Here is a 24,586-nt window from a genome sequence, read left to right on the forward strand (position 1 = left end):
CCATCTCCCCGTCATATCCTCCCTCTCCTCTCCTCTCTGTTTCTCTCTCGCGAAGGCCTCGCAAGTGAAAGTTGCCATTCTTTCTCTCCTTTTTCTTTCCCTTTTCCTGCTCTCCCTCTTTATCCCTTTCTCTCTCTCTCTCTCTCTCTCTCTCTCTCTCTCTCTCTCTCTCTCTCTCTCTCTCTCTTACTTTTCTTTCTTCTTGTCTTCTATGAGAAAAATGAAAAAAAAAAAAAAGAGAAAAGTCCAGTCGAGTGCCAAGTCGCTTTTGAGAAGAAAAGATGCGAGAAAAGGATCATCGTTTACTAAGTGCGTATTTAAGTACGTGCTTACGTACATACGACGAAGAAGCAACCGGATTATAAAGTTTCTGTCCTTGTTTATCTTAATGCTAAACCCTTTCGTTTCGGCGATTCAACGACGGAACATTTTCGCGCGCTATCTCACCGATCGTACTTTCTTTATTTCCCATCGACGTCGTGAAACGTGTCTCGTTCCACGGCCGTCGAAGGTTCGCAAACCTCGACGAGGATTGTTCGTCGTGCCGGTCGATGGCCGTCGAAGAGGAGACGGCAACCAGCGTGAATCATCGTCGAGCGATTCGCGGATACGTCGACGGCCGCGCGACCGACCCACTTCTTTCCCCTTCCTCGATTATCCCCAGAGTACGTCGTCGACGTCGACGACGACGACGACGACACATTGACGTCAACGACGAAGAAAATTCGTTTTTATTTTCTTCGAACACGTGCCACCATTTACGCTTTCCGATTCAGTTTTTCTTAATCTTTTCATTTCCATGTTTTCTTCTTGATTTTATTTTCCTTTCTTCTATTCTTCTCGATCACAAATGTCGGAGAAAAAAAGAAATACGACGGAGAACGAGGCGCGATTCGTCGTTCAAATAATCACGATTTACGCGCCTTCAACGTCGATCCGAATTTTACCGAGTTTTTTTAACGAGCGATACCGAAGACGTACGAGTGAAGAGAGAGAGAGAGAGAGAGAGAGAGAGAGAGAGAGAGAGAGAGATGGAAGGGAGAGAGAGAGAGAGAGAGCTTTTTCGTCTCTCTTTTCTTCGATTATTCCTCTTCTCCTTCGCAACAGCGTTCGCACGGTATCTTTCCTATCGAATAGATATCGGCCAATCGCGATGACGAGAGATAACCAAGATCCCTGTACAACCTTTTCCACGAAGGAAATCAAATTGGAATATTAACGTCATTCGCATTACTTTCTCTTTCGGAATTATATTGGAAGAATTTTTTCACTGATAAAAGGTAAAAGGAACAAGTTCGTCGATAAGAACATAGTGTGCCATTTTGAAAGATCAATGTTTAACCTAAAATTTCTAGTTTTTTTTCTTTTCTTTTTTTTTTTATCGATCCGTGACCGATTTATAATTTTATCTACATTTTTCAATAAAAATAATTCGATTTTTAATATCGAAACAAAAATAGATTGTTTCACAAGTTGCTTTCGACGATAATAATATTAGTAATAATAATAATAATTATTATTATTACTATCATTATTATTATAATCATCCAACGAATATCAGTCTGAATATCGCCAAGTACGTTTTCCTCGCCTCGCCTTGCAAAAAAAAGGGCAATGACAATCGATATTAAAACGGATAAGACAAAGGCGTGTTTTTCGATCGAATGCGTTTCGTTCGAGCGGAAAAACGTGTCGAGCTACTCTATCATGGATCATTGAGAAGCAAACAAATCTCGATGATACCTCTTTCTTCTATTGACTGTGTTCTCATTCATTTATCGCTTATAACTTTTCAAATCTTTTTTAACTCTGATATCTTCCATCGATCCGATTCGATTCGATTCGATTCGATTCGATTTATCGATTGTCTAAATAATAATTCAAAAAAAAATCGAAGCGAATATTAATTCCCTCGTAAGTAAAGCGAGATAATTTTGATTTTTTCTCTCGTCTTTTTTTTTTATTACTTTACTTCCCCCTTCCCTTTTTTTTGCAGGCTACGACGATTGGCGAGGGAGTGAGAGTAGTAGTAACGTGAAGGAGAGAAAAGAAAGAAAATATATATGTCAGGATGGAACAGAGTGAGAAAGAAGACACGTAGAGGATCCGGAAGAGAGGAGGCTTGCTAGCTCGCGCGCGCTCGAACCTCCGTTCATTCACGGTCAGAACGACGTACGCTGTCGTTGCTGTTGTTGCTGCTGCTCCTGCTGCTATTGCTGTTACTGTTGATCGTCGTGTTGTAGTCGTCGTAGTTGTCGTCGTCGTCATCATCGTCGTGTCGTTGTTGTCGGCGTCAACTTTGTCGTCGTATACTTCTTGTGTCGTTCAGTGCCACATCAAAGTTTACCATCGTCACGCGTGGCAACGTTTGCGCGACGAACAGTGTTAGAAGATAATTTCCTTCTTTTTCTCTTTTCCTCTCTCTCTTTCTGTCTTTCTTTCTTTCTTTTTCTTCTTCTTCTTCTTCTATACCCCCACTTTCTTTCTCTCTCTTTCTTCTTCCTTTTCTTTCGCCAGTGAATCATACGTCTTCTCGCGAGTGCAACAATGTAGTTTACTTCCTCCGTTCTTCTTCTCTCCCCCTCTTCTTCCCTTCTTTTTATCTTCCTCTTTTTTCTCTTTCTTTCTTTCTCTCTTTCTCTCTCGCTCTCTCTTCCTCCCTCTCTTTTTTTTTCTCTCTCTTTCTCTTTCTCCCACTTGAAGTTTCAAGTAAAAATCGAAAGAAAATGAAACTCGGCACGTGAGAGACTCGGCGAAAGAAGAAGAATTAGACGAAAAAAAAAGAAAGACAGGATTTTAAGAGAAGAAAAAAGAAGAAAAAGAAAGAAAGAAAAAATAAACGCGATCGAATTGTTGTGTTGGCGCGAACGCATCTGGTTCGATGTGCATGTGTGTGTTCTTCTGTGAGTTATATCCACGTCGAAGACGAACGCATTAGTATTTACGGGAAAAAAAGAAGAAAATATATCAAAGGTGAGTTTATAATTTTGTTAAATGATAACTCGTTTCTTTTATTTCTTTTCTCTCTCTCTCTCTCTCTGTTTCCCCCCTCCCTTTACGCTTACGTATCTTCTGATAATTACACGTTATACACATTGTAAATTACTACATTTTCAAAGCGTTTACGCTTTATTATTTTTGTTCGCGTTATCGTTTATATTATATTTTCGAATGATAACGAAAGGAAATGCAATTCTACTAATAGTTTTTCTTGAACACCTGTATGCGTAGTATTGTACGATATATATATATATATTATGTATACTTTCTTTCTTCTTGCTCTTCCAAAGCATATCCGTTTCTTTCTTGCCTTTCTTGTGACTTCGAATGTAGGTTATAATATTATTGCCAGTTGTATCAAGAGAAAAGAACGTTATTTCTTATTCGAGTTCGTTCCGTCGTAATGTGTAGTATATATCTTCGATGTGCTGCTTTAAGTTCCAAAGATTTTATATGTACAGCGTTGAAAAGACACATACACATATGTATGATACGTTTCGAAGGTTCAAAATGATGAAAATTATTGGTTATCGAGAAGAGTCCTTTCTTCTTCGTTCTTTTATCATTTTTTCTCTTTTATGATCTCGAAAATTGTTCAAGACACGCGAGAAAATTCGAAACTCGATGTTTGCAAATGTCCTTTGGTAATTTAGGATTCTCAAGATAGAGTGTTTTTGTTCGATGAGAAAACCGCTAACAATTAATTGGTACCTCCTTTGTCAAAGGATCGATTTTAACGTATACCACAAAGCTATTAAAGAAAATAAGAACGCTTTGTAAAACGCAACGCGGCTTCGTAAATTTGAATGTGTGTGTGTATTTATACTATACATATATATTTACATCCTATTACGCACATACTTTTATGCGTTCATTGTATTCTTCACTTTGCCATAGATTTTCCGTCATATCCGTTAAAGTTGTGTTCGTTGTATGTATTTTTTGCGTATCTCGCACGCGTATTTTTACTATGAAGGAGCTTTCACACACGATCGATAAACATTCGCTATTATCAAAACTGTTCGAATTTGAATTCGATTGTGTTTGTTAAGTCGATACAACTTCGAATCGATATCGTCGATTATCAAAATAATCGACGATACGTTTGAATGAATACAAATCTAAAAAAAAAAAAAAAAAAAAAAAAAATCTCTACGATCGTCTGTGCGTGTCTCTTTAAACCGTATAACCATGTTGGCCTGTTAGATCTCGATGATGCCCGAATAATAACGATTGAGTTAATTTTTAATGAATCAATCGAAATTTTAATGTATATACATGTGTGTATGTGTACATATATACATACATACACACATGATCGATAAATATTACGTCGTTTTTGTGAATTTATTTTAAAGTAGACGTCTTAGTGTAACTCCGTTAAAATGTTATTAGCCATGCTAATTAACGAAGAATTCACTTAATATTTTCGTGTCATTTCGTCATTTTGAAAGAACCTTCCTATCATCGTTGTTATGTATGTCCTCTTTTCTATTAATTTTCAACCATATTTTTGAGGTTATTATTTCGCACATTTTGCTATAAGTAAAAAAAATTTTTTTCTTTCTTTTTTTTTTCATTTCGTAAATACCTTTATCTTCCTTAACGTAGAATGATCATCTTCCACGAAGAATAGTAATAAATATCTTGATATGTATAACCTGTACGAGATGTATATGTAGTTCTTATTCATACTCGTTTACGATGGTCTCACATGAGCACAGTTCCAAAGGTCGAAACGTAAGAAAAGAAAAGAAAAGAAAAGAAAAGTAAAGTAAAGTAAAGTAAAGTAAAGTAAAAGAAATTGAAAAATCTAAAATTGAAAAAATTGTTGATCGATCGCGAAACTTACGAAACCGACCTCGTCTTTTTCTTATAATATTGAAATGAAAGAGAGATAAAGTTACTCGTTAAATACACGTGCTCTGTCTTCTCTCAGCCCTTCGGAGTGTCGCGTTTCTTCCCCATCAGATGCCAGCACAAGTAAAGACAACCCTCTTCCTTATAAATACCACGTACTTACCCTAATACTGACAAGCAGCTTCTGTTTCCTTTGTTTTTATGAAATTATTCAATAAGAATTTCATTATAACTTTTGATTCATATTTCACATATTTCTTTTATTTTATTTTATTTCTTTTATTAGTTTTCTCAAATTAAAACGATCATCTTTTATTATAATTTTACGAAACGTAAAATTATTCACGTTATTTACGTTATTATTTAAAATGTTCAGTCGTTTATAACGAAATGTTTTTTCAAAAGAATTTCGTGATATCAATGGAACGTCAATTTTGATTCGAGTGGTATAATGATAAAGGAGATGTATCGGAACGATGCGATCTGTGCGCATGCGTGAAGAAAAAGAAGGGAAAGAGATCAAATTGAGATCTATAATAGCATTGTAACACAGATACATACTTAGAAAAATAATTAAAGGGGATAATAATTAATCATAATATTTATGTTTTAGTATTTCATCATTCTATTTTCATATACTACTTGGTTACATTTTTTATAAAGACGTTATAAACCATTTATATTAAAAAACTGAAGAATCAAAACAATCTGACCTTTCATTGGTGACATTACATAAATATAATACTTTATAGCAAAAGCTTAATTAATTTATTGTAAAATATATGAATCTTCAATATTTATTTGACATAGCTTATATTCTTTTTTCTTTCTTTCTTTTTTTTTATAAGATTACAATAAATGTATATAATTACATTACAATAATATTGGATTATTGATGCTTGTGATAACAAAATATTCTTAGTTGATAAAATGAAGTGAAATGTTTCTTCAATATAAATTTAATCATTGGATGATTAAAGCAAAATGATGAAAGAGTATGAAAATATTTTTCAATCTTTATAAACACATGATACAAAGACAAAAATTATATACTCAAAGTTGCTTGTATAAATTGCAAAGTGCTACATATTTGATATTTGATAGCGCTACATATTTGATATTTAATAGTGCTACATATTGTTTATTTATATTACATATTTATGAAAGCATGAATAAGAATATAACATTATATTAGAATGAATTCATTCAACTGGATGTATTGTAATAAATTTGGAAAATATAAATGCAACTACAAAAGTACTTGCTATGAAACATATAACGAATGTATACCATGTTTCTTCATCAAAGAGATCAGTAAAAGCTGGTAGTTGGTTATAAAGGGTGTCGATTATTTTTATGTTATAATTTTTGTTATTTGAAGAATGGCTTGCCATGGTGAAAATATTTTTTTTTTACAATACTTTATATAATATGATATAGATGAATGTGTTGCAGTTTCAATAGAATATCTTTAATATAATTAAAGATATTATATATTGAGATGTAAGAAATAAAGAAGCTTCAACTTTTAATAAGTGCTTCTACAAAAATTTGTATACTATTGCAAGTAATAGTCTTTACAATGAAGTTGCTTAATGATTTATATATTTTATATTAAATAAAATATTAAGAATAATAAATCCAAAATACTTTGCACTAAATATACTGTTACTATTTCTCTTATGAATTGACAATGTAGGTTGTTTGACTTATTTTTGATTGCGTGAAAGTATAGAAAAAAGTAGGATAAAATTTGATTGATGTACTAATGAAGTGATAATATTCGTTCTCCGCTTGATTTTTCTTCTATTTATTTTATTTTCTAATTAAGCATTCCTAAGATTTTCACGAAATTTAAATATAATCAAATAATTTAGAAGATCTCTGCAAATTTTCTCTATTTCTGCCAAATTACAAAATTACATGCCTTCTTTTGCTAAATGGTTTTTGTCTTAATTTTTTCTTCTTTTTCTTCTTTTCTTTCTTCTCAAGCAAAAGTTCTTTGGGACTCTTTTCAGGCGGTGGAACTAAAGAACTGATGTGCTTATTGCAATATTGTAAGATATCGAGAGTAGATAAATTTTCACACTTGAATATTACTTTGTTACCTGATACTGAAAATTATAGACAAGTTTATAACCAAGATCGATTATTTGTATCGAAAAGCAGAAATTATAATTTTACATAATTTTGTTGTGGAGTACTCACAAAGATCAAATGTAACAACAGGCTCAGAACGATCGCAGACAACTATTGTTTTTAATACGCAGAAAGGATTTGTTTTTAGAATCTTTGGACTTGATATATAGAAAAGAAAATTTCTGGAAAAGAAGAAAAATATTATTTTAGTAGTTTACTTTTTATTTTAGTTATTACAAATTATAATTATTAAAACTTGAATACTCAAAAATATGAAGAAAATGAAAACTAATATTATAATAACGAAGAGACTACACATACATATAAAAGAAATATTATGTTTCAGGAACATCATGGCTCAAATGGAGCAACAACTACCTATACCTATGCCGGATTTAAGTACTCTTCGTATAACAACTGCAGTTTCTATGCTTGGTAAAGCATATGGATGCGGACAGTGCAGTGGTAAGTTCAAAGATTTACATTAGACGATCTTAGTCTGTAGATATTAAATGAATATATTTTTCAAGAAGTACATAACATTGTGAATTTAAAAATAAAAGTAAATAATTATATAATGGCAAATGCAAAGAATTATTATATACTAAAATGGAAATAACAAAGTAACCATTTACAAGATTTGAATATTGGAAGTATTAATATAAATAACATACATACACAAAATGACTTTTGATAGAAAGAATGGAACGTTTCACTTTGTACACAATCTTTTTTCATCAACTTTTCACATACGTAAAAGTATTTATAATTATTTTTTAAAAAGTTCGCTCTTTTTACGTTCTTATGTTTCTATGCGTTATATTCACACGATATTGATTACTAGAATTAATTTAGTTACTTCTATACTGTCTATTCTGAAATCGGAATGCGCATGCGTGCGCTATTGACGTCATAGCGATCGATCTAATCCGAGTATCGCGTATATGGATACATATCATCTACACACAAGTACATATACATGTATATAAAACATTAATGCATAAAAACAAATATCTAATTAACAGGATACCACGTTTCTTAATTTTTAATTAATATCATCGACTATTAAAAGTTATATATCGATAAATTCTCGATATATCGATTTCTGAAATTTTTCGAGATTATTAAATTTTATTTTGTAAGTGATCAATATCATAAATTTTAGTTAGTGTTGTACATAAATTGTATATAGTAATGTAAAATAATTGGATTGGTTTCTTATCGCATTAGTAGAAATGAAAAAAAAAAAGAAAAAAAAAAGATTTACTAACCTCGTTTCCGTAATATTTTTGTGAAAGGGATCGAATTGTACAACGATCTTATTAACCAATTTTAGATTAATTTCTTTCAATTGTTTAGCAATAGCACTGATCAAACCTCCAGAACGCGAACGTGATCCACTAAAAGGAATCGACATTTCGCAAACAGCGTAGTACGCAATCGCGTGTACAAAGTATCATACCATCCTATTTTATACGGTTAGGTTCTTCGACATCTCCTAAAATAAAAATTACTATATCAATGTTACCAATACATAGGGTACACGTAGTAGTCTCAAAGTTTAGGGAATATTTCTTTATACAAAGTTTTCCATTTCACAAACAGATGGCAGTTCGGTTGGTAAAAAAAGCACAGTACAAGTCAATACATATGCAGCGAGTACTCCACATACATATATATTTATTTATTCCCCTCAAGTTACTTTCTTTTATCTCATAACTTACGGGATATAAACTAAACAAAAATCTTAAACCCGTTTTAATTCGTAGAATTAGGATTTCCAAAAAAAATAAATGAAATAATTCATTTTATCCATTGTGCGAACGAAAATAATTTCTATTAATGGAATATATCTATGCCTAAAACTATTACGACAGGAGTAAGTTTAAGTATAAATTATTCGTTTTTCGCAATACGTTGCGTTGTGATTTCTATTTAACGATTATATTCGATACTACGATAACTTTTAAATATTCATGTCATATTGCGTGATAACCCTCAGATTGTCTTAAACCGTTTTACCATGTTTATTACAAAAATGCAGTATATTTACTGGTTATTGTGCCAATTGACGCTAATCGTATAAATAACATTAGCTATGCTGTATATTATTTCATACGAAGTAGCGAACGCTCGAGCAAATATTTTTTATAAAAACTTCACTTCTTTTGTCTTTTTGTTTGTTTGTTTGTTTGTTTTTTTTTTTCGTAACAATAATTTCTATATATGATATATTTTTAAATATTTAATGTTTGTCAATCAAGTATGAAATGTACTTATGTACTTTTATATATCTATGAAAACATACGAACAGTATCGTATAATGTAATTATAACGATATTAGAGTAAATTATTAAGATTATACATATATATGTACTGTCGTATTTGATATATCATAAAAACTATAATAGAATATTTCAAATTAGTTTGTCTTCATTTGACTCACCTGGTCACAATTTCAATGTAAGAACGTTGATTGGCCGAGTCTAGACCAATTGGCATTTAGCTGCTGGCAGCCATTGCAGAAGGTAGTCTCACTCGTAGTGTGTGTTGTGGGGAAGTGTGTTGTGTGGCCAGTGGGTTTTGTGTTAAATTTTTTTACTTATTTATTAGTGATTACCTGGTCTTTTTGATCAACGGCTGCGAAAATGTATCCTGTAGGGCAGCGTAAGTATATTATTGTTGTAGGCTTACCTTAATATGCTCGAAAAAAGTCTAAAATAGATGTACTCCATTAGCTCGAGCGATTTTAGAATATCGTTACTCTCAATTGGTTTCTTACCCTTTATTACATTTCGATAATCAAAAAGAAAGATTGGATATATTCGAAAAAAGTTGTATACTGATGTGTTAAGTTCAGTAACAACGAATACATGTATTTGATTTTAATGAAAAACGACGAAAATTGTCTCTCTTTAATCGACCTAGCTCAACAGGCACGACGTGTCGTATCTTGCCTTTGATTCATCATATCCTACATCTATAGTAAATTATATACATCTAATGAAAATGGTGTACTATTTGTTAAATCTCCTGTGTATAAATTTATCGTAGGATATTATCGTGTTGAGATTGTTTATTTTACGTTGTGCATTGCTATCGCCTTATACGAAAGAAATTAATTCTTTTTTTATGAATAATTTTAATTTCTACATTTGACATAAAATATTTATTTTATTTTTATCACAGAATTTTTTCACTTTTATCGTCGTTATTTCCTGTGTCATCCGTATTTCGTTTTATCTACTTGTCAGAAATTGTCAAATATTACATATCATTTAAACATTCTACATTGATAATGAAAATGATTTTTTGCGACTTGCCATTAGATAATTGTATTGCACGAATGAATTTTTTTATAGTTTATAAGTTCTGAAAGTAAATTTGGATAAATCAGTTACGTTTCTGTGTCCGTGATTTTTTTTCTTTTTTAATTTTTAGCCCCCCCACCTGGACCAACAACAAGTACTTCTGTTGGAACGGCCGGAGCAACTGGGAGCAATGTCGTCGCTCCTAGTTCTTTGGGCCTCGTTCCTGCACAACAAACACATACTCCGCCTCAACCTCCAGAACTGCCAAGTAAGAGCATTTACTTTTTATAGAAAATAGAAAGATAATTATATAAGCCAACAGATATATTCCTTATATATACTCCGTTACATAATTTTAATTATTTAGAAAATAATTATATAGTAAATGGTGTATTATATGGTAATTATATAGTAAATGGTAAATTATATAGTAAAATAGTAGCCTATAAATGAATTTCATTTGCAGTGTTTTCATGCCCACGAAGGCCCAACATAGGTCGTGAAGGTAGACCAATTGGATTGAGAGCAAATCATTTCCAAATTACAATGCCACGAGGCTATGTGCATCATTATGAAATTAATATACAACCTGACAAATGCCCTCGCAAAGTCAATAGGGAAATCATAGAAACAATGGTACATGCATATAGCAAGATTTTCGGAACTCTTAAACCTGTGTTTGATGGAAGAAATAACCTGTATACAAGGGACCCTTTGCCTATTGGAACTGATAAAATAGACTTAGAGGTAATATTTCATTTATTGATCTTTCTTGAATGGTGCCTTTGTCAGATATATCGTACGGTATTTTTCTTACGTAGGTAACACTGCCTGGTGAGGGTAAAGATCGTGTTTTCAGAGTGGTAATAAAATGGGTAGCTCAGGTTTCATTATTTGCCTTAGAAGAAGCGCTCGAAGGACGTACAAGACAAATTCCATATGACGCTATTCTTGCATTAGATGTTGTAATGAGACATTTACCATCGATGACTTACACACCAGTAGGTAGATCATTTTTCAGTAGTCCGGATGGATATTATCATCCATTAGGTGGAGGCAGAGAAGTATGGTTTGGCTTTCATCAATCTGTGAGACCGTCTCAATGGAAAATGATGTTGAATATTGATGGTACGTTTGTAGTATTATTTATTAAAACTCTGCCTTAAAAAATATTGAATAACTTTAATATTTCTGACGCACTTCACCCTGCAATTACATTTCAGTTTCTGCAACTGCATTTTATAAAGCTCAACCTGTCATAGAATTTATGTGCGAAGTATTAGATATTAGAGATGTAAACGAACAAAGGAAACCACTTACAGATTCTCAAAGAGTTAAATTTACCAAAGAAATCAAAGGGCTCAAAATAGAAATAACTCATTGCGGAACGATGAGACGAAAATACAGAGTATGCAATGTTACACGTAAACCGGCACAAATGCAATCGTAAGTGATATCAATTGGAAAGTTTGAATTATTATATCATGCGAAAGAAAACTTACATTAAATTATTTATTATAGATTCCCGCTGCAATTGGAAAATGGACAAACCGTCGAATGTACCGTTGCAAAATACTTTTTGGACAAGTATAAAATGAAATTGCGTTATTCGCATCTTCCTTGTTTGCAAGTGGGACAGGAACATAAACACACATATTTACCACTTGAGGTCAGTTAATAAAAAATAATGTCACGAAAGATCATTAGTAAATAAGCTTGTTATTGCTATATTGTTATATAATTGTTTCAGGTGTGTAACATTGTAGCGGGACAACGTTGTATAAAAAAGTTAACAGATATGCAAACGTCTACTATGATTAAAGCAACAGCACGTTCAGCACCAGATCGCGAACGAGAAATTAATAATTTAGTAAGGCGAGCTGACTTTAATAATGATTCTTATGTTCAAGAATTTGGTTTGAGTATATCAAACAATATGATGGAAGTTCGAGGCCGTGTATTGCCTCCACCCAAATTACAATACGGAGGGCGCGTAAGTTCCCTCAGTGGACAGGTGAGAAACATAAAGTTTAATCAGTCAGATGTCGAAAAATCACGCATTTCTAGAGACACCTTTTTGTATGCTTTAACAAGGATTTAATTTTGTGACAGTAAATGTTTACATAATGTATCATCTATACTTGTGATTAGTGATTACTTTTTACACATAATACGGTTCTTTTTATTTTTTATTAAAATCCTATAAATAATATCAAAAATCGTCAAACGAATGCATGGGCTCTAGATCCGATTGATTTGACATCTGGACTGTGACGTAACCAATTTATTTCGTTCTGTAAATAATATTGCCTTCTGATGCGTATGCAGTTGAATATTACAGACTATTTCATATTCATGGAAATACGTATGTAATTTCTATTGCATCCGCAGTTCAATATCGTTTGCAAATTTTTAATACGATCATTATTTTATTTTATGCAATATGATTGCGCAATTGTTTTAAGCAGAAGCAGTGTGGTTTTCTAAAAGAATTCCTTTTTTTTTTTTTCTTTTTACGATTAAAGACGAAACAACAAGCAATGCCCAATCAAGGTGTTTGGGATATGCGAGGTAAACAGTTCTTCACGGGAGTTGAGATCAGAGTATGGGCAATTGCTTGTTTTGCCCCGCAAAGAACAGTACGAGAAGACGCGTTACGCACATTCACCACACAATTGCAAAAAATAAGTAACGATGCTGGAATGCCAATTATCGGACAACCATGTTTCTGTAAATATGCTACTGGGCCAGATCAAGTTGAACCTATGTTTCGATATTTAAAGTCGACTTTCCAAGCATTGCAATTAGTGTGCGTTGTGCTACCTGGGAAAACTCCTGTATATGGTAATTACAATGGCGATATAAATAAATTCTTATAACGAATACAAAAGATATAGTTATTCTAAAATAAAAAATTTGTTGATAGCTGAAGTCAAAAGAGTAGGAGATACGTTACTCGGTATGGCAACTCAGTGCGTACAGGCGAAGAATGTCAATAAGACATCTCCTCAAACTTTATCAAATTTATGTCTGAAGATTAACGTGAAATTAGGTGGCATCAATAGCATTCTGGTACCAAGTATCAGACCAAAAGTTTTCAACGAGCCCGTTATATTTTTGGGAGCAGATGTAACTCATCCTCCTGCCGGAGATAATAAAAAACCTAGTATAGCTGCTGTAGTAGGCAGTATGGACGCTCATCCATCGAGGTATGCAGCCACGGTTAGGGTACAACAACATAGACAAGAAATTATACAGGAGCTCAGTTCGATGGTCAGGTAAGTAACAATGTATTATAGTACTCTTGAAAGTAAATTAGAAGTCGAGGTTAAAAGAGCAGTTAACAAAATCACGTTCGTTTTGAAATTTTCACACGTTGTTAAATTGGACTACTTGCTTTTAGGGAACTTCTTGTTATGTTTTATAAAAGTACTGGAGGATATAAACCACATAGAATAATTCTCTATCGCGATGGTGTATCGGAGGGACAATTTCTTCACGTCTTACAACATGAATTAACTGCCATTCGTGAAGCTTGTATCAAACTTGAAGCTGATTATAGGCCTGGCATTACTTTCATCGTAGTTCAAAAAAGACATCACACTCGTTTGTTCTGCGCAGATAAAAAAGAACAGAGTGGAAAAAGTGGCAATATCCCGGCTGGTACAACGGTTGACGTTTGTATAACTCATCCAACAGAGTTCGATTTCTATCTCTGCAGTCACCAAGGTATTCAGGTAGGTTAACATTAGTACTTAACATATGTCCTGATTATAAAAGAAAATGACGGTATGATGTGGCATTATATAACAATTATATTTGATTGCAGGGAACATCTAGACCATCTCATTATCACGTTCTCTGGGATGACAATCACTTCGAGAGTGATGAATTGCAGTGTCTTACGTATCAATTGTGTCATACGTATGTAAGGTGTACAAGATCCGTCAGTATACCTGCACCAGCTTATTATGCCCATCTTGTGGCATTCAGAGCTAGATATCATCTAGTAGAAAAGGAACACGATAGGTAAGTTCATGTTAAATTATCACTCTGGCGAACGATAAATCGGTACGAGTCCTAGATAAAATTCATATGTCTCGTAATGTGTATTTATAGCGGGGAAGGATCTCATCAATCAGGCTGTAGCGAAGATAGGACACCAGGTGCAATGGCACGAGCAATTACTGTTCATGCAGACACAAAAAGAGTTATGTACTTTGCATAATTCTATCGATGTTGTTTTCTGTAAAAATCGAAGCACCACATTAATGATAATCATCATATCTTGGACATAGGAAACAATTCTAGACTACTTAAATGTTAAACGATCTTCTTGAGTGGTCAATTTTTTTTTACTTTTATAATTATAATAAGTCTATCCAAAAGCGCTGATACAAGTGGGAGATCAATATTTCGAATTCCGCTTAACGTGATTGGATAGACTTTCAAAATCATTTAGGAAGTAAGTTTTAAAGGAGGTGCTTTTAGTTAATCATGTTTTAAAGTAGAGTGGAGCATTTTGCAGCTTAGCCGATTGGTTGTTGCATGGAAAAGTTCACATAGACAATTAATAATTAAAAAATCGGCTGCAACGCACATTACGCTTATTTTTTTAGAGGTCTTAGTATCTCTTGCATTTGTATGATATAAATGGTCAGATTGCTGGATAAAATTACAATTATATAGATCGCTTTATGCGAGACTGTTATACGTTTGAATATCATTTGGTGTAAATTGAATTTGCCAGTCTTTATGGATGTTTTAGATTGATCGATAATGCGATTACCATGCTGAAAAGATCTTATAAAGATATGATGATGTATGTAAGATTACGTTTATCATCCAGCGTGGGCGCGAGGTTTGCGTTCTAAAACAATGAAGCAATGATAAATGCATTAGTAAATAAAAAGCGAACGTAGAAAAGAATTTATAAAGGAATAGAGCACAAGAGTCCAGGCAGCGTCAGAAAGAGCAGCTTTAGAGTGCGAACCTCTGAGACCTACAACAAATTTTGAATGTATAAAAATCTAAAAAAAAGTTGGCCACTTCAAGTCATGAAGTTTGAATGAAAGGGTAAAATATTAAACGAGTAAATTGTGTAAATGTTAATTGCCAAGAACTCTGCAAGCCAACGGCCAAAGTAAGTTAGAGATTTACTAGAGTCAAATTGAAAGTGATAATTATGGCGAAACAATTTGTTATGTAATCCCTATAGTGTCAGAAAATCACATTGTGCCACATCTAACTAATAACATGCTGCTATCTTTTATATGGCATAATTTTGATCAGTCTAAATCTAATGTCACCGTTCACAGTGATTATGAGAATTAATTTGAAGATAAAATCATGTAACATATCTTTACGAGTATAGGGAATACATTGAAGGGGAGTTTTAAGAACATTTTCTATATGAAGTATATTTATTTGTTTTTAATATTTAAGCGAATACACCATTGAAAATGTACAAAGACATTAGTTTTATTTATCTCACATTTTAGTTTTCACTATTACTGTTTATTTTTTTAAATATGTGGCACATAACTCACTCCTAATTAAATAAACACATATACTGACGCTGTCTGAACTGAGATGGCACGCGAAGTTTAATATTGACGATATTAAAAAATGTAATGAGAGAATTGGAATGAAAGTAAGAAAGTTTTGTACAGTACACAAAATATTATAATCATGCTGATAAAAGATACTTATGATTTAAGTTGAACTAGACGTTACAGGGCATTAGATCTGGGCTGATAATAAAGCCTCGTTAATGCAGGAAAATATTAAAATAGCAGTAAGATATTGATTCAATAATAACACAGAACGTGTGAAGAAATATTAAATTCTAGGATAAGATATGTTTTACTGCAAACGTAATGCAAAACTTTAAGGTCCTTACAATTTTACTATGTCGAGTCATTTAATTGAGATTCCTTCTCGTAAGTGGAATCGATTTCAATAATCTTTTAGAACAATAATCGATACAATAATTGTATTAAAAGACTTGGAAGAGCTATTAATGTACAACCAAGAGATAGGATAATGTAATTTATAATTGTGTATCGATGTCGCCGCACGCCAGAGGACAATTATGTATTTTTCGAATCATTAATACATCGATAAAATGATTATGTTGTGAGAAGAATTTTTATTTTCGTGAGATATTGTCATTCGGGGGATATGTTTTTATATGATTTTAGTAAATTATAAATCAGTATTATTACCGGAAAATTAAAAAAAAAAAAGAAAGTAAGAAAAGAAAGCAATTCACATAAAAACAAAAAAAAAAAATAGAATATATCAATTTTCATATATCTCATTGACTTATGATTAGCCAATACGTACATACTCGAGATATGTGTTATCATTTGTCTGTATTAATGATTCTGACATTAGGCTTACAAGTGATACAAATGTAATATTATTCTCGAAAGTATGAAAAAAGGACCTTATATTATCAATAATATTTATTGCAGTTATATATTTAAGTATATAGTTTAAGAGATTATATCTATACCACTTATAGTTGGATCATTTAATACTTAGTTTTTGACTATGTAAAAATTAAGCAACTTTTTATTATGATTTCATAATAGCGCATATTTCTTTTGAGCATATACATAAAATGATTTGATGGTTTTGATTCATCAAAAAAAAAGAAAAAAAGAAAAAAAAAAAAAGAAAAAAAACTTTACAAAGGCAGCATGTGAACGTAATTATCAAAGTAGTATAGTGGAATGTATGCGAAATTGCATAGAAGAAAAGAGAAAAGTCTTATCCGTGTTGTTGAAAATGTAAACGGGAACCAAAATGTGTACGCAGAAATAATTAGTAGGATATTACGAACCATCGATTTTTGAATTGTAACGAGACCATACAGATCTATTAGTTTTAAGTCGACCTATGCACGAGAAGCAGCTACAACTGTAATCAGGGCGCAAGTAAATACCAAAAAAAAAAAAGAAGAGAAAAGAAAAGTAAACAAAAAAAAAGATAAAGACTTTGGAAACAGAAAGGAAGCATAAAGTGGATGTAAAATAGAAATAATGAATTTTATTAACGTAATAGGAATAATGTTCAAATTGACAACCATTAAAGTCCTGTTAAGTCCGATTTCGTGTACGCGGCCCTCTATGAATTTTCTTGCGATAAAAATAACCAAGGTCAGACTAAATCGATATTTTCCTGCGCCTATAAAGAAATTAGCCTCCATTTGTAAATATACCTCATTAACTTATCCGTAGGATCATTTTCCACATTGTCTGTAAACGCAGGCAAGAACGCTTAATAATTTGTAATTTTTATCTTGTAAGAGGTTGGAGAGAAATAGGGTATTCGTTATACTTGTCATGATGATCATTACTTTTAAGTCAATATTGCAAAATATTATTGTAACAATAATCAGACAAAAACTTCATTGAAAAATTCGGTTTTATAATAGCTTGAAAGATTATTTCATTCTGATTTAAACGAATATTTTAAACGATTAAGCCATTGATGAAATTAAACGGAAAAAAAAAGAAAAAAAAAAAAAAGAACGGGTGTATAAAATGACTTTATTAGCGTGTAACAAATTAATCGGAATTTATTCCGATGCGATGAATTCACTTTTACTATCTAATATCTCAGAGATATTTTAAGTTGTAAGGCAAATAATTTATATGTGTATTATACTTGTACACATGTGTACGTACGCGAGCATGTAACGAGCATGTGCGTACGTATGTGTACCGGTATATACACCATGCATACTTATATAAATACATTTTATCACTGATTCATTCGTACACAAATGCTGTTCACGAAGTATACATATGAATTATAATACAATCTTAAAACAAAAAAAAAAGAAAAAAGAAAAAAAAGAAAACCAGTAACATGTGAGCGATACCCATGTATTTTGAAAAGCTTAACAGATTACATTATAATCATTGTATCTAAACGATTAATTCTTACTACTAATAAGCGGGCTCTTATACTTGAAAAGTATATATTTGCTTTGAAATTGGTATAATCAATGTTTTGCAAAGTGGCAATCTCCTTAATATATGCAATATTTATGATATATGAGTCGAACAGATAAAAATCATTATTACCAATTAACTTTCTCACACATTTTCTCACATTTTTGCACAGTATTAATATTAACCCACATTTCATTTAACGAGCCAAGTCAGTTATTTCATATATTACTGCACAAAATTCGTAAATAAGTTTAATATGCAAATATATCTTAGGTAGAAAAAGTAATTCGTAAAGCGCCACCAAAGACGCTGTTGCTGCGATATTATAATTTTTCCAAATCTTGTTTATATCAAACGAAAGAGAAATTGTTGAATAAACGGTAGCAAATTTGTTATTAAAAAGGGCGTATGATGTTTAAATTCACGATTAAACGTGCACAAGGGTACCTTTTTCTTTTAATACGTTGTAGAAATGAAAATATTCGAGGTATGCGTGAACCATTTGATTTTTAATGTAGAAACATTTTTAAAATAGGCAATACGATACGACGCGAAAGATACATATAATATTTTTTATTTTTATTTTTTTTTTTTTTTAATTTTCGAGTTTATTGTCATTCGCTACGCCGTGTTACCTTTATAACACCGTTAGAAAGTCATAATTTTAGATTATAAGTTTATTATTGCTTATTTCATATACGATTGTATATGCAACATATTAGATGTACATGTATATTTCTTGATATCACAGCTTTAAGTGGGTAACAAGCTACAAAACGACTGGTAGTAGCGCTCACAGTACATTGTAATGCATGCTATGGTTTAATAATATAAGTTGATAATTATATATTATTTACACATTCTTAATTCTTCGTGGATAATAAGCCTGAGGAGATATCGGTACATTGAAAAATAATTGAAATAACAATAAATTTAAGAGCGATCGAAGATGTATTGTAAAAGTAACGCTTTATAAGCTTAGTAATAATTTATAATTTATAATTTTAATTTATAATACGTATAATGTAATTGGAATCATTTTTCGTTTTCTCTTCCACTTATAATGTGTTACTTGGAAAGGATATGATGACTATTGAAAGTTGATCTCGAAAGAAGGAACGTTGCGTTTGAAATACCATTTGTTTCACGACTGCTATCTCCGTGGCTTCGTACTTTAATGGTGTACGAATGGCTTTATAACGTTTAAATATAAGAAACTGATAACACATAGTATTTGCAAAGTATAAGTTACTTATATCTTAACGGAAGTGGCCGTCGCTTCTTAGAGATTCATGACATTATACTGGAAGTAATACCTGTACCTATGTAATATTTTCTCGAAGCTAATGGGGCAATATCGAAGAAAAATTTTTCTATTCTTTCTATAAAATTTGTTTATCACATTCGTATCACGCATTGATCCACGATCTTATGATCATTTATGCTTATCGCAATAGCCATTTAACGCTCGTCAAAATCAATTCATTTTATACACAATTCATACACAGCAAAGTTTATAATCATTAATTAGCATATCCGATCTGTGTTGTAAAGCGTCTCGAGTTATCACTTTTTTTTCATTAGTTCTGCGGGTGATTTTTTGTTTCTTTTTTTTTTTTTTGAGACATTGGCTATTGTGGATTGAAAAATTGCTACAAAATTCGTGATCTATATTACAGTTTTCGGCTTGAAATTTTTTATATCGTCGAATTCTTGCAACCCATTAACTTCTCTTGCAACAAGGACAACGTCTTTGGCACGTTGTAAAGCGTAAAAGATAAAAGGAGGAATAAGAGAGGAAAATTATTGATTAACATGGAGACGTTAAGATCCCATCGTTGTATAATGTTTTAGAAAGAAAAGAAAAGAAAAGAAAAGAAAAGAAAAGGAATAAAACTACTTTCTCTGTATCTCTACAAGTGCCTGGCGTTTCGTCCGTAAAGTGGCAAACAATAAGATTGAATTAAATATAAAACCACAAATATAAACGATCTTCGAAATTCTAAAGAGATGAATAATATCATGTCGCGGGTGTTGTGTAACGATAAAGCGTCGAAGTTATTCTGTAATATTTTGACGCTGTCGATAATAATTAATTAAGAGATAAAAACTAGGCAATTAATAGATATTTGTTAAGGGGCGGGTTGTGTCGTTTTAAATAGGACGCTGCACGCTGAAAGTATAACAAACATAATTATATTTGTTGGAGTCTTATCGAAATGCCGGGTAAAAATGTTATTTATTAGAGATAAGGTATATATACCTATTATTAATATAACGTATGTATGTGCATATATATATATATATATATGTACATACATACATATATATATATATACGTATATGTATGGCATAGGTACATATATAAAGGCAGAATACCACGTAATGCGTTATATAGAGCATAACAAAATCTGTATATATACACATACATATATAAATATATATATATATAAATCCATATATATATATGTATATATATATATATATATATATATATAAAATTAAAAACATTCACGTCACATATAATATATGTCGAAAGAAGAATAACGTCAACTATGAAACTGATTTTAATATGTCACACCAATAATTATTATACATAAAATCGTTAAAGAAAAAGGAAACTCAAAAAATCATTCGATCGTTTTTTTTTTCACTTTTTAACTGATACTTCCCGCATCTGCAATTACGAGATGATGTATATCGACGACTTCACGCGAGACGAATAAAAATAAATCTGTAAAATATTTATTATACTAAGGCGAGAGAGGAAGAGAGAGGGAAAGGGAGAGATAAACAGAAGAGCAGAAAGAATGGATATAGTTGAAATATGATATTCAATATTAACATAATGCGTGTCGAGAAGCTTACACAATAACATGATGTGCGAACAAGAAAACGTATGAGATATTTTTTCTTAAAAAACTATTTGTATAAAAACAACCAAAGTGCATTTCCACACAAACGGATTAGACTTTATTGTCGCTGACAATTAATATGAGCCATTTTAATTATCATCGTTATCATTATTATCATTGTCATTATCATAATCATTGTCGTCGTCGTCGTCGTTATATTATTATTATTATTATTATTATTATTATTATTATTATTATTATTATTATTATCATCATCATTATCATTATTATTATTATTATTATCATCATCATCAACATCATCATCATCATCATCATTATTATTACTATTATTATTATTGTTATTATTATTATTATTATTATTATTATTATTATTATTATTATTATTATTATTATTATTATTATTATTATTATCATTATCATTATTATTATCATTATCATCATCATCATCATCATCATCATTATCATCGTCGTCGTCGTCATTATTATCATTATCGTTATTATATTACATAGTCGGTTTTAATACAAATTAATATTATATCACATTTGCACATACATTGTAAAAGAATTATTTTAACAAGATATTTCGCAGTCGTAGCTAAAATCCATGTGCACTCTCGAAAATAAGTAGAATAATAATTATTAATCGTCTCTGTTATTTCTCCGTCGTTTTTATCGTCAATGCAATTTTTATCATCCTTTTTGCTTCGTCTACATGTGTGGTTGTGCATAGATCCTTAAAAAAGAGAAAGAGAGAGAGAGAGAGAGAGAGAGAGAGAGAGAGAGAGAGAGAGAGAGAGAATATCGAGAACCCTTTGATAGATAAGCGTCGATTAAAGCGATCTTTGCTTCGTTATAATTTGACGATGCACTCTGATAACGAAGAAAAGTCTCTCAATAAAGTTCTCATCCTCGTGTAATACCTCTTACATTACTTCGCCGTTGTAATATTCATATTACGATTATATTATCTCTATTCAGGTAAATGTAAAACATGTGAATAATAATTTATGTAAACTGACCAGGATGAGATCTCAAAGCGAAGTATATAAAAAGGTATCGCACCCACAACAGGCACTTATACGTACCGAATTGTGTAATACATGAAATTTTACAATAATGTCTAGACGTAATTTTTAGCTTCACTATCGTATAGAAAATTTCGATTAAATGATAATAATATATTAATTGTAAGGTAACGCAATTTGCGATTATGCTCTTGTAAAGAACCCAAACACCTATCGGTTTCATATGTATATACGTTTTAAGCAACTAATTAATATAAATTCATCGGAGAACTCTGTATAAATCTTTAAGAAAGATTACGTTAAGTCAATATTTTATGTAATAATGTTCAGAATGTCATTATATCGTTCGTCTGTAGGAACTTAAGAATTTACCTCCATCATTCTAAGTGTAAAACGGTGACCGTCGCATAATAAAAAATGCAAATAGAGAATTAAAGAAACAAAAAAAAAACAAAAGGAGAAATAGAAAGAGAAAAATAGAAAGAGAGATAGAAAGAGAAAGAAGACGAATAAGAAAAATAAATAAATAAATAAATAAAAAAGAAAAAAAGAGTACTAAAAAAATAAAAGAGGAGATAAATCTGCGATGACTGATATGCGACGTACGCGAGATATTTTTGGGGAATAAATATTTATTCAATATTTTATTAATCTATCATCGCGATAAAACGCATACCGATAGTTTAAATAATAGTACATACGTGAAACTTTAAATACCGTTGCAGAGATAAATAAAAAATTCGTGTACACCTCTTCTCACGATCACTTTCTACGCCTACGTGATATATGTCGAACGTATAAAAAGAAATAATAATAATAAAATAAAACAAAGTAAAACGACAAACAAAAATTACAAAGTAAAATAAAATAAAATAAAATAAAAGAAGAAAAAAAAAAGTAAAAAATAAAGGAATACGGAACTATCATCTTTTTCTCGGTCAATTCGAAATAATCATCAACAATGTTTAAGGAAAAATTTACGTCTCGCCGATATCGACACCGATCTTCTAGATATTTCAATCCTGCGTCGTGCATATGTGGAAAAAAAAAATAAAAGGAACAATTTAAACGTTATTTAATTAATTGAAATGAAACTATATAAATGACAACACCAAAAAAAAAAATCAAGTATCGATTTATAAATTAAAAAAATATTAATTCGAGACGGTACTGGGCGTGTGTTTAATTACAATTATACGAAAGTAACACGTACGAATGAAAATGTGAAAGTGATAGAGATAGAAAAAGGAAAAGGTCAAAAAAGGAGAAAAAAAACGCAAAAAAAAAAGAAAAGAAATAAAACGAAACATTTCAGCTTCTGTTCACACTTCTGAGGGAACATTAATGTTTCCACGCGCCATATGTACGTGTTATAAAAACAAAAAAAAAAAAAAGAGAACAAAAAACAACAAAAAGGGTGTGAAAAGTCGATGACGTCTTTGTAATCTAAATTAATGCGAACATATATTATTATGTATGAGAAAGACAAAGTACAGTGAAAACACCATAGAAAACATAATTTGAAGTACGGGTTATCGTTTATTTTAGTCTGGCGATTCCTTATGTATAGGTTTCTAGGCGAAGGTACATTGTCATATAAGATTTATTATGAATGTGCTAAATTTAATGACATACAAATAAACTTTGAAATCTAATATTTTATCCTCTCATTTTGTATGGATGATCCATCACGAAACGCCCAATCCTTCGATTCACTTTACTTTTCTTTTTAAAAAATTTTACAAGATGTACGTATACGCACACACACACACACACATATATATATATATATACATATGCATATACATATTTCTTTTTTTTTCACATCACAGATAGCAAATTTCTTTACAGATTCATGTAAATATTTTGAGACAAATGAGACATATGATTTACCATTTTAGCACTACGTGGCGTTTATTTCTCAATATATACTATCCTTATTTATTTGTATATGATATATAACGATGAAAATGTTTTCACACTTTTATCAAGCCTTTCTCAAAAATTTAATGTAATGTGAATATAATTATGGAGTATTGCTACAGAAATATTTTTATAGGGACATTGTCCCTGATATTGAATCATAAAAATAATGAAAAAGAATTTATCATGATCAATGGGATTAAAAAATTATTAATTGTCCGATTAAGTAATCCTGTACGAGAGAAGTTTCAAAAGACATTTCATATTTCGCGCGTATTTTATTTCAATTCGTTCAGGTTTTGACCGCTAGAAGGCGCAACGAGCGATGTGGAGGGAAAGTACGACGTTCGACGTAATTCTTTTGTTGAATTGTTATTCAAAATTTTTTGTGTAATCTTATATGAATATATATATAATATATATATATATGTCTTTAATGTGTTTATTAATATTTTTATTCGTTAACTAAAAGTGAGAAAAGTAAA

At 31.2% G+C, this 24,586-nt stretch overlaps 3 protein-coding genes across 4 annotated transcripts; 1 reads left to right on the top strand and 2 right to left on the bottom strand.

Moving 5' to 3' along the window:
- Nucleotides 1-5,461: 5,461 nt before the first annotated feature.
- Nucleotides 5,462-6,412, bottom strand: LOC127066697 (uncharacterized). Its single transcript, XM_051000719.1, has one exon. It carries the CDS (start codon nt 6,252-6,254, stop codon nt 6,063-6,065), a length of 192 nt encoding a protein of 63 aa, XP_050856676.1. The 5' UTR covers nt 6,255-6,412; the 3' UTR covers nt 5,462-6,062.
- A 242-nt stretch (nt 6,413-6,654) lies between these two features.
- Nucleotides 6,655-8,482, bottom strand: LOC127066696 (uncharacterized). Its single transcript, XM_051000717.1, has 3 exons — nt 8,271-8,482; nt 7,069-7,181; nt 6,655-6,974 (listed from the first exon to the last, which is right to left on the bottom strand). Exons 1-3 carry the CDS (start codon nt 8,414-8,416, stop codon nt 6,772-6,774), a joined length of 462 nt encoding a protein of 153 aa, XP_050856674.1. The 5' UTR covers nt 8,417-8,482; the 3' UTR covers nt 6,655-6,771.
- Nucleotides 7,178-23,833, top strand: LOC127066671 (protein argonaute-2). 2 transcript variants are annotated; one of them, XM_051000671.1, is made up of 12 exons: nt 7,178-7,464; nt 10,441-10,578; nt 10,777-11,057; nt 11,132-11,438; nt 11,534-11,756; nt 11,832-11,979; nt 12,061-12,324; nt 12,836-13,154; nt 13,237-13,588; nt 13,714-14,047; nt 14,140-14,339; nt 14,430-23,833. In XM_051000671.1, the coding sequence occupies exons 1-12, from the start codon at nt 7,272-7,274 to the stop codon at nt 14,536-14,538; spliced, it is 2,868 nt and encodes a 955-aa protein (XP_050856628.1). In that variant the 5' UTR covers nt 7,178-7,271; the 3' UTR covers nt 14,539-23,833. The 2 variants fall into 2 exon arrangements, with proteins under 2 accessions (XP_050856628.1, XP_050856629.1); XM_051000672.1 differs by lacking the exon at nt 7,178-7,464 and adding an exon at nt 9,431-9,666.
- Nucleotides 23,834-24,586: the final 753 nt, after the last annotated feature.

The sequence above is a fragment of the Vespula vulgaris genome, chromosome 10 (genome assembly GCF_905475345.1).
Source record: "Vespula vulgaris chromosome 10, iyVesVulg1.1, whole genome shotgun sequence".
NCBI classification, from domain to species: domain Eukaryota; kingdom Metazoa; phylum Arthropoda; class Insecta; order Hymenoptera; family Vespidae; genus Vespula; species Vespula vulgaris.

What these genes read in the sequence shown, in the direction of transcription:
- LOC127066697 (XM_051000719.1), bottom strand. Translation starts at nt 6,254, where the DNA reads ATGGCAAGCCATTCTTCAAATAACAAAAATTATAACATAAAAATAATC.
- LOC127066671 (XM_051000671.1), top strand. Translation starts at nt 7,272, where the DNA reads ATGAAGAAAATGAAAACTAATATTATAATAACGAAGAGACTACACATA. An exon ending in TAAGTTCCCTCAGTGGACAG is followed by an intron (nt 12,325 to 12,835) that starts GTGAGAAACATA and finishes TTACGATTAAAG; the next exon opens with ACGAAACAACAAGCAATGCC. An exon ending in GTAGAAAAGGAACACGATAG is followed by an intron (nt 14,340 to 14,429) that starts GTAAGTTCATGT and finishes GTGTATTTATAG; the next exon opens with CGGGGAAGGATCTCATCAAT.
- LOC127066696 (XM_051000717.1), bottom strand. Translation starts at nt 8,416, where the DNA reads ATGTCGATTCCTTTTAGTGGATCACGTTCGCGTTCTGGAGGTTTGATC. An exon ending in AAAAATATTACGGAAACGAG is followed by an intron (nt 7,182 to 8,270) that starts GTTAGTAAATCT and finishes CTTCTTTTCCAG; the next exon opens with AAATTTTCTTTTCTATATAT. An exon ending in TGTTGTTACATTTGATCTTT is followed by an intron (nt 6,975 to 7,068) that starts GTGAGTACTCCA and finishes TATAATTTTCAG; the next exon opens with TATCAGGTAACAAAGTAATA.